This window comes from Trichophyton verrucosum (genome assembly GCF_000151505.1).
Source record: "Trichophyton verrucosum HKI 0517 chromosome Unknown contig00240_1.f1.exp, whole genome shotgun sequence".
Classification (NCBI taxonomy): domain Eukaryota; kingdom Fungi; phylum Ascomycota; class Eurotiomycetes; order Onygenales; family Arthrodermataceae; genus Trichophyton; species Trichophyton verrucosum.
The window spans coordinates 10,794-23,745 of NW_003315492.1; the positions used below are offsets into that span (position 1 = coordinate 10,794).

The 12,952-nt window shown below is 51.1% G+C and overlaps 5 protein-coding genes across 5 annotated transcripts; 2 read left to right on the top strand and 3 right to left on the bottom strand.

The window, feature by feature from the left end:
• Positions 1-1,306: 1,306 nt before the first annotated feature.
• Positions 1,307-2,854, top strand: TRV_02764 (uncharacterized protein; the record flags this gene model as incomplete). Its single annotated transcript, XM_003023028.1, has 3 exons — positions 1,307-1,456; positions 1,514-1,721; positions 1,764-2,854. The coding sequence occupies 3 exons, from the start codon at positions 1,307-1,309 to the stop codon at positions 2,852-2,854; spliced, it is 1,449 nt and encodes a 482-aa protein (XP_003023074.1).
• Positions 2,855-3,262: 408 nt separating this feature from the next.
• On the bottom strand, positions 3,263-5,313 carry TRV_02765 (MFS multidrug transporter, putative; the record flags this gene model as incomplete). Its single annotated transcript, XM_003023029.1, has 6 exons — positions 3,263-3,438; positions 3,504-3,921; positions 4,014-4,478; positions 4,553-4,960; positions 5,009-5,148; positions 5,268-5,313. 6 exons carry the CDS (start codon positions 5,311-5,313, stop codon positions 3,263-3,265), a joined length of 1,653 nt encoding a protein of 550 aa, XP_003023075.1.
• Positions 5,314-6,424: 1,111 nt separating this feature from the next.
• Positions 6,425-7,127, top strand: TRV_02766 (CFEM domain protein, putative; the record flags this gene model as incomplete). The annotated part of the gene is made up of 2 exons (XM_003023030.1): positions 6,425-6,629; positions 6,772-7,127. 2 exons carry the CDS (start codon positions 6,425-6,427, stop codon positions 7,125-7,127), a joined length of 561 nt encoding a protein of 186 aa, XP_003023076.1.
• Positions 7,128-7,791: 664 nt separating this feature from the next.
• Positions 7,792-10,935, bottom strand: TRV_02767 (uncharacterized protein; the record flags this gene model as incomplete). The annotated part of the gene is made up of 1 exon (XM_003023031.1): positions 7,792-10,935. The coding sequence occupies one exon, from the start codon at positions 10,933-10,935 to the stop codon at positions 7,792-7,794; it is 3,144 nt and encodes a 1,047-aa protein (XP_003023077.1).
• A 462-nt stretch (positions 10,936-11,397) lies between these two features.
• Positions 11,398-12,913, bottom strand: TRV_02768 (uncharacterized protein; the record flags this gene model as incomplete). The annotated part of the gene is made up of 4 exons (XM_003023032.1): positions 11,398-11,493; positions 11,560-12,315; positions 12,419-12,728; positions 12,870-12,913. 4 exons carry the CDS (start codon positions 12,911-12,913, stop codon positions 11,398-11,400), a joined length of 1,206 nt encoding a protein of 401 aa, XP_003023078.1.
• Positions 12,914-12,952: the final 39 nt, after the last annotated feature.

The window sequence follows — 12,952 nt, forward strand, 5'->3', positions numbered from 1 at the left end:
TGTCTGCAGGGTGGACAGGTCAATAAAGGAACCCATAACGTCACGCTGAACTCGTTAATACAGTCCTGGCAGCTAATTCGCTTGCTGCCGATATACACTGTCGATATTCACCTTCAGGGTCTCGTTTTGAAAAAGATGAAGGGCATTTATCCTAGGAGACGTAGCTAATATATCACTAGGCCGGGAGGGGGCTCCAAACCCGAAGTCACATCTCGAGCCAAAATGACCCACTCCATGTTTCCCGAGCCTGGAGACCATGGACGACCCGAGCTTTGAGGTTTGGAGAAGTTCATCGTTGCAGTTGCATTTATCTAGCAATTGTCTCATCAGTGGTTCTCGAAGCCAGCTAACTTGGCTGCCCACCCGGTAACTAATAAATAGCTAGCCGAGAATAGATTCTTTGGACTGGTAATGCAGCTTTTTGCACTTTGAAATATTCATACTTTATCTTCATCTCTCTATCTCTTCTTGCTTATCGGGTTGGAGAGGTGAATCAAATTTTACAAAGTAAATTGGTCGATATATTAGAGCCAGTTAGAGTTACACGTGATCTCGCCCAAAGAGGCAACTCTCAACGTCCTATTTTATTCTTTGCCTGCAGAGATTCAAAGCTGATTGAATATTTCGATACCACCGACTTTTCACCTCAAGGACTATTGATGACAGTGTGGTGTTGAGCTGCACCTGGGAGTCCTGATTTTGTCTTTTGCCTCCCGCAGAGAAGAAACGGGCTCACTGGTCGAGAATACGAGGAACATACAGAGACTCCCACATCGGACTCTGTTCGACCGAGAAGGATCTGGAGAGCCGAGATGCGACGCTGGTCCACTGGCAGTTCACAGGTGAGACTGCCGGTGTTCGCTGTGAAAATGCATAGAGACTGGCTAGAAAGCTGAGGATGGCTAGATTTGTATTATAAAAAAAATAAGGCAAAGGATCAGGAGGTTGTACAAGCCCCAGCCTTGCTGATATCTCCAACGACTGAGAATTCGTTGCCTCAAATCCAGAGTAAGACACAGCAATAAAGTGTCTTACTTACCCCGGATCTAACGTCCGGGATTTTGCAGTTGAATACAACCTTCTGCTGCACCTGGAAGCGACCATGAGACTTTCCCCATGCCCTGAGTCAGGGGCTATTTTAAGAGAAAGCTTGGATCCTTTGACATGGTGCACCCTTATTTAAGAGCGTGTTTTGGTCGCCATTTCTATTACCAAGGGCTTCTTCATAAGGAATATCCTCGATCTGGCTAATAACTTCTTAGTGATCTCAAGGTGGGACGAAGAGAGTGGCAGAAGATAGGGGAACATGGCAAACTCCGTGCCTGCAAAATCTCAGGCAGGACAGATGGAAAGCGGTGGTTCCGAAAGTCCCAAGTCATCTAAATGGATGGACATCTATAGCCATGCATGGTTCCAAGTGTTATTGATCAGTTTCATCTGTTTTTGCTGCCCTGGTGTAAGCTATTTCCCTTTCCATTCGCAATATGTGCAACCGCTAAAGCACTCGATATAGATGTACAACGCTCTCACCGGACTTGGAGGGTCTGGCCAGGTAGACGCAACCGTTGCTGCCAATGCAAATGTTGCACTGCTTTCTGCCACAGCAGCTACTGCCCTGTTCTTCGTTGGACCGATATTCTCGGTTGTTGGCCCACGAGCTTGCTGGCTAGTGGGTGGGTGGACATATGCCCTATACAGTGCGAGCTTGTTGAACTTCAACAGTAAGTCCTACATTACATTTCCCTTCCCGTAAAATGATATAGATCATATAACTAAGAGCATACCAGTACGACACAACGGCACATTCGTGATTGCTGCTGGAGGGATTCTTGGTGTTGGTGCCTCGTTTCTATGGGTTACCCAGGGCGCAATAATGACCACCTATGTACCCGAGTCGCAAAAGGGACGAGCCATCGCTGTATTTTGGATTATTTTCAATCTGGGCGGCATGATCGGTTCCCTGGCCAGCTTTGGGCTGAATTTCAATTCCAAAGAAGGCTCGGTGTCGAATAGTACATATATCGCAACTATGGTGATCATGATATTCGGATGGGTTATTGGCGTCTTCATCTGTCCCCCATCGCGCATCAAGTTGCTGCAACTACACGAGGCCGAGACCAGCGTCGTTCACCAATCAATTGGAAAAAGGCTATATACTATCCTTCAATCACTTCTACAGATCCGGGTACTATGCGTTCTTCCGCTCTTCTTCTGCGCAAACGTGTTCTACTCGTACCAGCAGAACAATGTCAATGGTACAACGTTCAACATTCGCTCCCGATCGCTTAACTCGGCTATATATTGGATGGCACAGATGTTTGGTGGCCTATTTATGGGCTACCTTCTGGACTTTGCCTATTTCAATCGCCGGCAACGTGCATGGCTCGGCTGGGCTACACTTCTGGTGACTGGTATGGTAATCTGGGGCGGTGGACTTGCCTTCCAGCGCTGGGAGGATGAGCGACTTGCAAACGGCATGAAGCAGGACATTGATTACGCCCGTGACGCCAAGATCGCTACTGGCCCTATCTGGTTGTACTTCTTCTACGGAGCATACGATGCTTTATGGCAGGGGTACTGCTACTGGTTGATTGGTACTATGTCGAACTCTGCGGCCGTGGCAGCTGTGTTGGTAGGTGCGTATAAAACATTCCAGGCTGCCGGAGGAGCAATGGCTTGGAGAGTCAATGCCCTTGGTGCGGCGCCGTTGACACAGTTTGCGATGGATTGGGGGCTTTGTATCGGGGCATTGGTGCTGGCTATCCCTTCCGTTTGGATGGTTACATTGACCAGCGTTGATGAGGAGGGTACAATGGCTGAAGGGAAGAAGGTTGACGAAAGCGATGATAAGTAGATATGATATGAATCATGATCAAAGCTAGGTATTGATTAATACTGTATATAGTAATGCATATATTAAATGAATTAAAAAAGTCTAGTAAGTGTCCATCCTATAATAACTTCGCAGCTAAGTGGCAACTGATAGCAAGTGGTACGAGTCTAATCAATAACAAGACATTCCATGCAGATCCCGAAACGGACAAGCACAACTTGGAAGCAGAACAGGGGCAAAACAAAACAACAGTAACATGAGGTATCTTAATAAACATATGCCCATAATAGCATTAACCTACCACAAATTAAGCATCTTGAGAATGTCGTGACGATGGAAAAACGAGCGGTTACGTTTGCCGAAGATGTCTATGAATTAACCTAGTTAGGAAATGGGATATAGTAAAAAAAGGGGGGGCGAAAGCTGGGGTTACTTACACATTGGTACACTGAGCAAACAGACAGCTACTTCGATGCCGCCAATGATAAGGAAAACCTTCTTGGCTCCGCCTAGAACCACCCAGTTGTATGCAAAGTAAGTGAGCAAGAAACTGAACATGTTCTTGAACACAAGCAAACAAGTGAATGACTCAATGGCAATTTCACCTGTCGGAAGTTATTAGCCGACACTTCACGGATACGAAAGATATGGCCAATGAGAGAGAACTTACGATGAGCATCAACAATGTAAAGGGCGCTGGCTACAGCTCCCATAACCATGCCGATAAGAACAAACATGAAGAAGACATCTGGTATCACCCATCCGTACTTGGACACGTTTCCAGAAGCAAACCCGAAGCCGAACAGGCCAATGCCACTGAATACCAGCTGAGGTAGGACGAGCCAGATACGGAATTCGGGCTCATATTTGCCCTTGTTGGCGCGGATAAGTAGGTTGGCAGACCAGTCTGAGAAGAGGCCTGATAGGAAAAGGCCGACAACGGATCCTATGAAGGCACCTGTGTAGAGATATCCAGTCTGTTCTTCTGTGAACCAGAGTGGTGGTCCGAGGAAGATTGCAGCCAGGACTACGCCAATGAAGACTGTCCAGCCAATGATGACGCCTTGAATGAGGCACGCCTGTGGAAGCTAGTTAGCAGGCGCGCAAATTGATCAAAAGGAATAATAGGTAATGAATAATGAAAATGAGGTGCGGGGATAAAGAAAGAAAGCAAGCCTACCCATGCAATACTGGGGTGCAAGAAGAGAGGAAATGGCCGTAGGAGAAGCTTCCAAAAGCTCTCATCTGTCTTGCGGCCGTTGAAGAGAGCCAGTGATTCGACGAATGTAGCCTTCCGTGGTACATCTGGTTGTACGGTATCACCGTTGGCAGCCACTGCAGCTGAGCTGGGTCCAGCAGCGGAGTCGGCATCTGCTTCTTTCTCAATAGTTCCTTGAGCGGCTGCTCTGGCGGTGCGCCGATCGACGTCCCCTGAGAAGTCGGTATTGAGGTGTTGAGCACGTTTATAGGCAGTTTCGGGAACAAAGAAGTAGACGAATGGCAGACAGGCGCCAGAGAAGATCGCAATGAAGTAGAAGGTCCATTCCCAGCCCAAGGTATGGGTCATTTTCCCAGCTATGACGGGGGTGAGGAATGCGCCTCCGAAAAGCGCAACGTTGGAGAGGGCCATGCGTTTCCCGCGCTCCTAGTTATTTTTTCGCGCGTTAGAAGATAGAATAAAAACGAAGAAAGGGGGAGTCTGTAATCGAGTGAACGTACATGGACGAAGAAGAGGTCGCCAACGACGGCATTGACGAGAGCTTCGAACGGAGCGAGACCGACTCCCTGCCATATTCTTGCCCAGATCAGGCTGGTATGGTTGCGCTTGCTGAGGCCGGCCCAGATGCAGGAGATGACGATGATGAGATTTCCGAGCAAGAAAAGATGTCGCTTCCCCCATACTCGAGCGGTTGGCACTATTATGATACCGGCGACCCCGACTCCGCAGAGATGGTACCCGGTCAAGAGAGCTGCCTGGGTGAAATCAATGGTGTAATTGAGTGCGATTGTAACCGTGTTTGCGGCCATGATGGAGGAAGTGGTAGCGCATATCACCGAGGTGACGGAAAGAATGACCAGAATGAGGTCTCGTTTCCATAGCGGCCAATTCTGCAGCTCGTCAGTATTCTATTCTCTCGTTCGGCCTGTGCTCGTGAGAATATGGTGTTTTCTCACCAGGGGATCGTTAGGGTCGTCACTCGGCTGCGGAACGAGAATGATAGGGACAGCGCCCGATTTGTCGTATTTCAGGTGCGATTCTTCGGGAACAGGCGTCTCGACGGAGCTTCCATCGTCGTCAAGCACGTATGTTGTCCCTATATCAAGTCAATATCACTCTATATCCCGCACTGCCTCCCCCCGGGGACACTCTTTTAAATCGATTTTTTTTTTTTTCTCCTTGCGTGCTCTCGGTTTCATGTGAGGGAAAACTAACCAGGAACATTGTCGAGCTTCGAGTCTTCGAGGATGCCCAACGCCATGGTGGCAGAGAAGGAGACAGAGACGGCCTGGCCTGGTTGAACGGGAGAAGCAGCTGCCCCGGTCTTGTATATGTCTGCGACTCTCACCCGATCTTTAAAAAGAAGAGAGAGCCCGCCGCCGAGAGTGGATAGAGATCGAAGGGTCCCCCCTAAGTATCCTCACCCCCCCCCCGGCCTGGTTGGTTCACCAGACAGGCCACAAACTGGGACCAGCTAGAAAAGTCAAAGCCGACCCGGCCACGCCACCGAATGGGACTAAAATATGCGCGATGCAAGGATTGCCCCAGATCAGGCCCAGGAGATCCTAACTGTTACATCCATCCGACCCTCTCGTTTCCTCTCTTGCAGGTGATGCGACGACGATTGTTTGTTACCCGCTGCCGTGCAGGTTTGCTGCTCGCTGACGGGACGGGGTGGAGGGACAAGAGTGATAGTCCTTCGCCCGCCCGCCGGTCACCCAAGCCTGAATAATTCGTATTTCAATCCCAGCTGGGCTGCTCGCGGCCTGACTCCCAGCAACTTTCGAGACGACGGGACGGCTCCTCTGCCTGTAGCTATAGATGCGTGAGACACACAGCCAGCTCTCTCTCTAGAAGACGATGGACTCCGTACCTGTGTTAGACCGCCCGTAGCAGCGCAATCTAGATGACACCCGTAGAATAGCTGGGCAATTAATCCTCCGGGCCCCTGAACGGGCTCTCCTCGCCCCGTGGTCAAGCTGCTAAGGCCATGGATCAGGGGGAAGTTCGTGTGCTTTTTTTCTTCGCCTGTGCCTGGTGGGCGGTTGTTCTTTTTCGCCTGTCGTCTCGTTTAGCTGCGTTGTCCGCCAACTCTATATAAATAAAACCAACGTCGTCGACCGCTTTCGTCTCGTCCGCAACCTCACCTCCTCCAGCACCGCCAGCATCCAGCATCCAGCATCCAGCATCCCAACGGCCCTACGCCCTACGCCCTACGTTCTACGCTAATACGCTAATACGCTGCCCGGAAGGACGTCTGCTGCCGCCGCCATGAAGCTCTCTGTCGTCGCCCTCGCTGCTCTCGTGTCTGTCGCCGCTGCTCAGGGCGTCAGCGAGCTCCCCAAGTGCGCCGTACGTCTCCCTCCGCCAGCATGAACCGGCATGGACCCAAGCATGCACACGCCTCCCAGCTCTCCGTATCACCGTCAGCTAACGCTCCCTCACAGCAAGACTGCGCCAGCAAAGGCTTCCCCTCGAGCTGCGGCGCCGATGTGAAGTGTGTCTGCACCAGCAATACCTTCCTCGATGCCATCACCTGCTGCGTGGCTACAACTTGCACTGCGGAGGAGCAGAAGAGTACGTCTTTTATTCTTCCATTCGTCTTGTTGCACGCTGCGGCTAGCTAGCTAGTTAGTTGCCGAAGCTAGCCAAGCTATATGCTGCTGCGCATATAGGATTACCGGGGGAACTCTGCTAACTGTACTGCCGGGGTACTCAGAGACTATCCAGTTCGCCAAAGGAATTTGCGGCGGTGTAGGCGTCAACGTCCCTGACTCTGCCGTCTGCCCTACCGGTGGCTCTTCTTCGTCTGGCCCTGCTTCGAGCACTCCAACCTCGTCCGGAGGCAGTTCTTCTGAGACTGGCTCTGTCACCGGCACCGCCATCACCGGCACCAACTCTCCCACTCCTACCAGCCGCCGCCCATCTGGATCTTCCACCGCCCACTCTTCTGGATCTGGCTCTCCCGCTACCTCGACCGGTGCTCCCACTCAGACCGGAAACGCTGCCGCTTCCGTCAATGCCAACGGTGGTCTCCTTGCTGCCATTGCTGCTCTTGTCATCGCCGTGGCGTAGTCCTTCGGATCTTCCGAAATAATTAACCACCACCCTCCCTCCTTACACCTCACCTCCTTATCGAATATGCCAGTTCGCGCGTGCAGCGCAGAATACCAGCCAGTCATATATACCCTTTATTCAAGGAAATAACAGTATGAGGTAATTACAGATGCAGAATGGAGAACTCGAGATGAAGACGTTCCTCGTTCAAGCAGTGCGTGTGCCTGTGTCTGTGTCTTATGTGCGAGCTCGTCTCCTTGTTTGCTCCATCTCTCCTTTGTCCACCACTTTTTAATGCAATATATTATATCCTGCAATATAGCCTTATGTAATTTGCTCTTCCACCTTCATTTGCTTTGCTTTTTCTCCTTCTTTTTCTACTCGACGAGTGACAAGAAGAAACTGATCCTAGTTTGTTATTACGAAATATCTTAACCTTATAAATATACCCATCCCTGATACGCCTCTCCTCGCCGTCGTCATCCCACCGTCATCATGCAGCGGACCCGGTCATATGGAAGTATAGCGCCAGCATCCCCGCATCTTGATCTCGGGTATCCGTTACCGTTGTCAATAATAAGACATGTACAGCTGTTCATGCAGCTCGTGTGCAGATTCCCCACAAGCGTAGCTGTCGTCTCGTAGACATGACATCTACATCCAGTCTCCATCACAGATTGCCTCAGTCTATGCAGATGAAGCTTTCCGGAGGCTTCGCACCTCGAGCTTCAACATCGAACTGAAGCCGAGCTTCAAATGACCGTAGGCTAAGGTTCTTGCCGAAGACGGCCATATCAATGCCTTTCTTCCTCTGCATCAATATGCTGACGGCGGCAAGACGAGCCACCCAGTTCCCCTGCGCTCGGAATATGCCCACTCCCAGCGGGGGGTCAAGTAGCTCCTCCCAGCTATCAATAGACGTATACCCATACATAAGCATGGCATTCTCGTCGTCTTCATCATCTTCTAGGCTGGGGCAATCAAACCCATTCCCGAACAGCATCCTGCTCTTGATGCCGAGTATATCAAGATCGGCCACCCATTCTCCTCGGTCTCGCACCGATATGACAGACTCAACCAGGAAGACATCCTGGTCGATGGTCTGGCTGTCTGCCGTAGCTAGCGGTAGAGTCCACTCAGTAAACGAGAGATGTAGCGAAGTGTCGTTGAAGTTGTTCTCCCGTTTCCCGTCGTAGGGCGCATGGTTGACAATACAGTAATCATCCTTGGGCTCACGGATCTGCGGGTTGTGAGGAGCAACTAGCATTGATATGCCTCTCTTTCCAATATTGCCCACCAGCCGTCTTATCTCGTAGTCCTCGACCTTTTCCAGGGGGTCAGATAGTACCACAGCTGCTACAAATATCGAGTTCTGGTTACAGATTGCCAATGTACTGTCTAGGTCGCTTGGTCGGATATTCGCCTGTCCCGAATCAAAGTGGGCAATACAGGCAAAGGCCTCTTGTCTGCTGGGGGCCTGTGGATGGGTTTTCCGGGCCTTGGATCTCATTGCGGAGCTGGAAGCATCTAAGACCCAGCTGGCATCGCATAGAGGTTGGGATGCAATGCGCAATAGTACGGTCAACCCTTCCAATTTGCTGTATATAAGCGTTGCGAGGTACAAGGAATGCAGAGCAGCAGAGGTGTGAGAGGAGACAATCCTAGAATTTCTCAGAATAAACAAATCTGTACCAGTCACGGGCTTTTTCGGATGGGTCATGTTTAGATACTCGTTCATCTTCGTCAGTTGTATCGGGTGTCTGCAAAGCTGCTGGACGGCCTGTTTGGGGGATATAGCGCCGCATTTGACAAACTTATCATGCTGGCTCCGGGAGTTAGGTGTGTCTCTAACGAACAGGGCAAAGCGCCGGCTTCCATATACGTTGATGAAGCCAGAGTAAGCTTTCCCGGCTGTTGAAACGAATGTATTTGGGAGCTCCAGCTCGAAACAGTTGCATGTACTTGCAGGCTCATCAGCTACCAAACAGGCCATGTCTGATATCGCTGCTGGTCCCCGGGCAGGCTCCTGGCCTTCCCGGCAACGGAAGAGTGGCGGAGGATTGTGCCACTTCACCGAGAGGAGCTCACTGTCGGATGCAGTCTGTCCATGTTTAGTGAAAAAGCAGCGTTCATTGGTTGTAGGGTCTAGGTTGATGCGCTTGACGCGGCTGTTGATCTCCTTCTCCACCTTTTCAGTGCTCCCACTGCTATCAGAGCATATGGAGTACCATTTAGCATGCATCTCATGGTATATCTCTTCTCCTTCTGAGCCTCTCTTGCCAGTGGCCTTTATCCAGAGAGGCGTTGCCGTAGCATATTCAAAATAGTGCGGTTTTCCGCTTTTCCAGCCCCGTCCTATCCAGTGGGCCTGGACAATCAGACAGTCGCTACTCGCATAGCCCATCGACTGTGCGAGTCCTCTCAAATATGTAAGGTCGCAGTCGTCGCCAGAAAGTGCCGAGAGGAGAAGCTGGTTGCAAAGACCAAAGTACGGGGGAATTTTATCTTCATCCCGTCGAAGGAACTTCGTTGCTCTCCGCTGACCATATCTGAGAAGCCTGGTATTTTCTTCCTTCTCTTCTCCCTTAGATGAGCTCAGTTTCCTGCAAGCGTGGATAATGGGATTAATCCACCGTTCTGGCTTTTGGATATGTAGCTCTGGCTGTTCTTCGGAGGCGGAGGAATTCAGAATGTCTCCAATGCAACAGAATAGTTGAATAGTGTCTTCGATATCTTTTGAACCAACGCCCCAGTGGCCAAGAAGGCCTCCGAAAGCGACAATGCACAGCTGGGATATAGTTACTCGAGAATTATCTCTCGGACCTGTAACTTTGACAGCACTCCCGTAGTACTGCAGATGGGACAGGGCTAGCGACCACCGCACGCCTTCTGCTCCCTCATCATCTGACCCTTCGAGACCAATTGTGCAGACACCAGTGCTGGGGAATAAGGGGTCTTTGAACTTCACATTCACCGTTTCGTTCCTTAGAACAATCATGTCTGGGTATAGATGCCAGGATGACATGGCCAATACTACCCCGGCATCCAGTATCGACTGAGGACGACCGCATAGCAGGTCCTCGACAGCCAGCATTGCCCGTTTCCAGGTCGAAACCACCTGTTCATACGTGGATGAGCCTCCGACAAAAGGCATCCTTACATTTTTCGATATAAGTAGCAGCTGGTCATGATCACGCTGCTTTGCTTGATCAGCACTGCGTAGCCAGGAGCGCGAGCTTGCATCCCACAGCGCAATATCATGTCTGGCAATTGGCTGGAGAGAGCTCATGGCGCTGGCTGTGGAGATAGGGACGTTTCTCTCAAACGCACTCTGGATTTCCCTCTTCCTCTCCTCGATCAGCTCGACCCAGATAGCTATCGCTTTTCCAGAATCCCATGCCCGCGCAAGCAGGCAGGAGAGTAGATATATGCCCAGTGCAGCGACACCAGATGTCGCAGCCGCCCATACTGCTGTCCCGTCGGCCCCTACATATTCCTTGAATGGGCCATGAGCTCGAGAGCCGGTGGGGTTGACACCAGGGGACTCAATGATTTCGGAGACTCTCGTACCGTACGCGGAGATGAGCTTTGGAGTAGACGGGATTAGGGGTTCGAACAATGCCGCCAGCCGTCGAGCTGTCTGGTGCTGCGGGCCATACTCGGCTTCATCTCGTCTCCTAAAAGTCAGGGCGGACCCTAACGGCTGAAATTCTAGAGGCGCTTCGACTTTGACAAGGGAGAAGTCAAATTTGAGATTCGCCAGGCATGCAGTATTTTCGTTAGTTGCTGAGAGGATGGAGCCTTTGAAGGAACTAAGAAGAGACATTAGTAGCAGAGGTCGACATATAAATGCCAGGGAGTATCAGGAGGATCCGGCTGCTGGTGCTGGAAGCATGCAGGAAGAGCCATATGTCTATGTGTTAGTTAAATACAGGACAGGAGATGCCAGTTGAGAACGAGGCTGGGCTGAGCATGTTACGAGTCTCACGCAGCATGCAACCTATTGGTCACCTCGCATTCAGGGTAGGGAAAGACCAAGAAGCAGCTCCCTGTCAAACTAGCAATGTCTATGTAGCAATTCTGAACCCTGGTTTATGTCCTCGTCTATTAGTGTATGTATATGTGCTAAACAATCATAAGGTAAACCGCAAGACAGAACCCATCGCTATGAAACGCAGCAAACACAGGAAAAGGATATGGTAGAAAATAAAAAAAAGGAGACCAGATGGGCAGGGATATCATTTTATGAGAAATCATGGGCAAGGAGTGTATCGGCAGTATCATGTCATCACATATCAGCAATGATATCAGCACCTACGCCTATGCCGACAGCACGAAGTTGGTTTTCAGCTTGTTTCTTCTCATGACGGAGTGCAAACAGTATCTATCATGCATTAGATCCAGTTCAGTTCGAGGCAGGAGTGGCAGTATATCGTCGAGAAACACTCACCCAGCATGAGAACATCAGCTCTAGCACTCCGTAGCCAAGCACAATCTTCCTCTTGAGATCATTCACATCATATCCCAACGCAGATTTGGACACAACAGCTGCAGTGCTGGGTCCGTCTCGGGTAAAATGCATGTTCTGGTCCAGCCATAGGATAGTCTTTCCGGCCGCAGATTGGAAAGGAGTTGCCATGGTACTTGCAGCTAGAGTGCTTGTGGCCGGCATTCCACCTACCGTGGCCGTTGACGGCAAGGCTGTAGATGCAGCACCCCATTCCGTGTCAGAGGAGAGATAAATCTGCAACGACACGATCATAAATATCCATGACCGAAGTGTGATCAGGAGAATGCACAGCTGGCGGTAGAGGGAGGAGAACTCGGCGGTAATCTTCAACGCAGCTTCATTGAGCTCGGTAGAGGTAGACGAGTCCGAGTCAGTGGAGGCCGTGGATGAAGTGGACGAGCTTCGAGAAGCTGGCGGCCGGGTATATGGCAGTCTTGATCTTGATATTATCGGCGGAGGCCGAGCAGTAGACGAGGACGAGGAGGACGACGCCCGAGACTGGAGAAGAGACTCTCTCTGCTGCCGCTCCTGCTGCTGTCGAAGCTGTTGGCGATGGATGAACTCGGCCACGGCCAGTACGTGGTTCAGCGTCGGCAGCTTGATGGCCAGCGTCAGGTCGAAGAGAGCAAACGAGAGCAGCAGGATGCCGCAGTATGCAAACGGTGACCGCGGGAGATTGAACGGCTGGAGAATGTCCTAGAAACGCACCGTCAGCATACCATGGTCGTCAATTCCAACCCCAGATAGCCCCTATAACTCCTTATGCTGCATGTCTGCATTGCATGTTGGGCTGACTTACAATCCTGAGCTTGTCCCGGACTTTGTACACCAACTCCGGCCCGCCAACGGACTCGCGAGCGAAGGTCAGGTAGACGGCCAGGACCACCTGGAACAGGGCATGCAGCCTGATATAGGTCTTGGACGATATCCGGCCCATCGTGTTGTCTCTTCTCTGGGACTGCTGGCGCCGGCTGATGAGAGCGCCCCCGGTAGTTAGCTGGCGGACGACCTCAGCACCCTCGCTGAACGGCAGCCTCTCCTCCTGCAGGATCTCAGGCGGAGGAGGACAGGAAGAGAGCAGTACGGTCTCTCGCTCGGTGGTCTCGGTGCTGGCTGAGCCTTACATCTGATCGTAGTCGCGGCGGTTGAATGTCTGGGTCGCGGTAGTTAACTAGTTGGTGAGATGAAGGTGAGGATGTCACTTTTTGTTTAGCTGGAAAAAAAAAGCTGCAGGGTTTCTTATCACGAACATCCCACCAGCAGGGCCACTTTGATATCTGCTTAACGCCGCCATTAAGACTGGAACTACCCTTATTTAACTGCGTGGATGCGA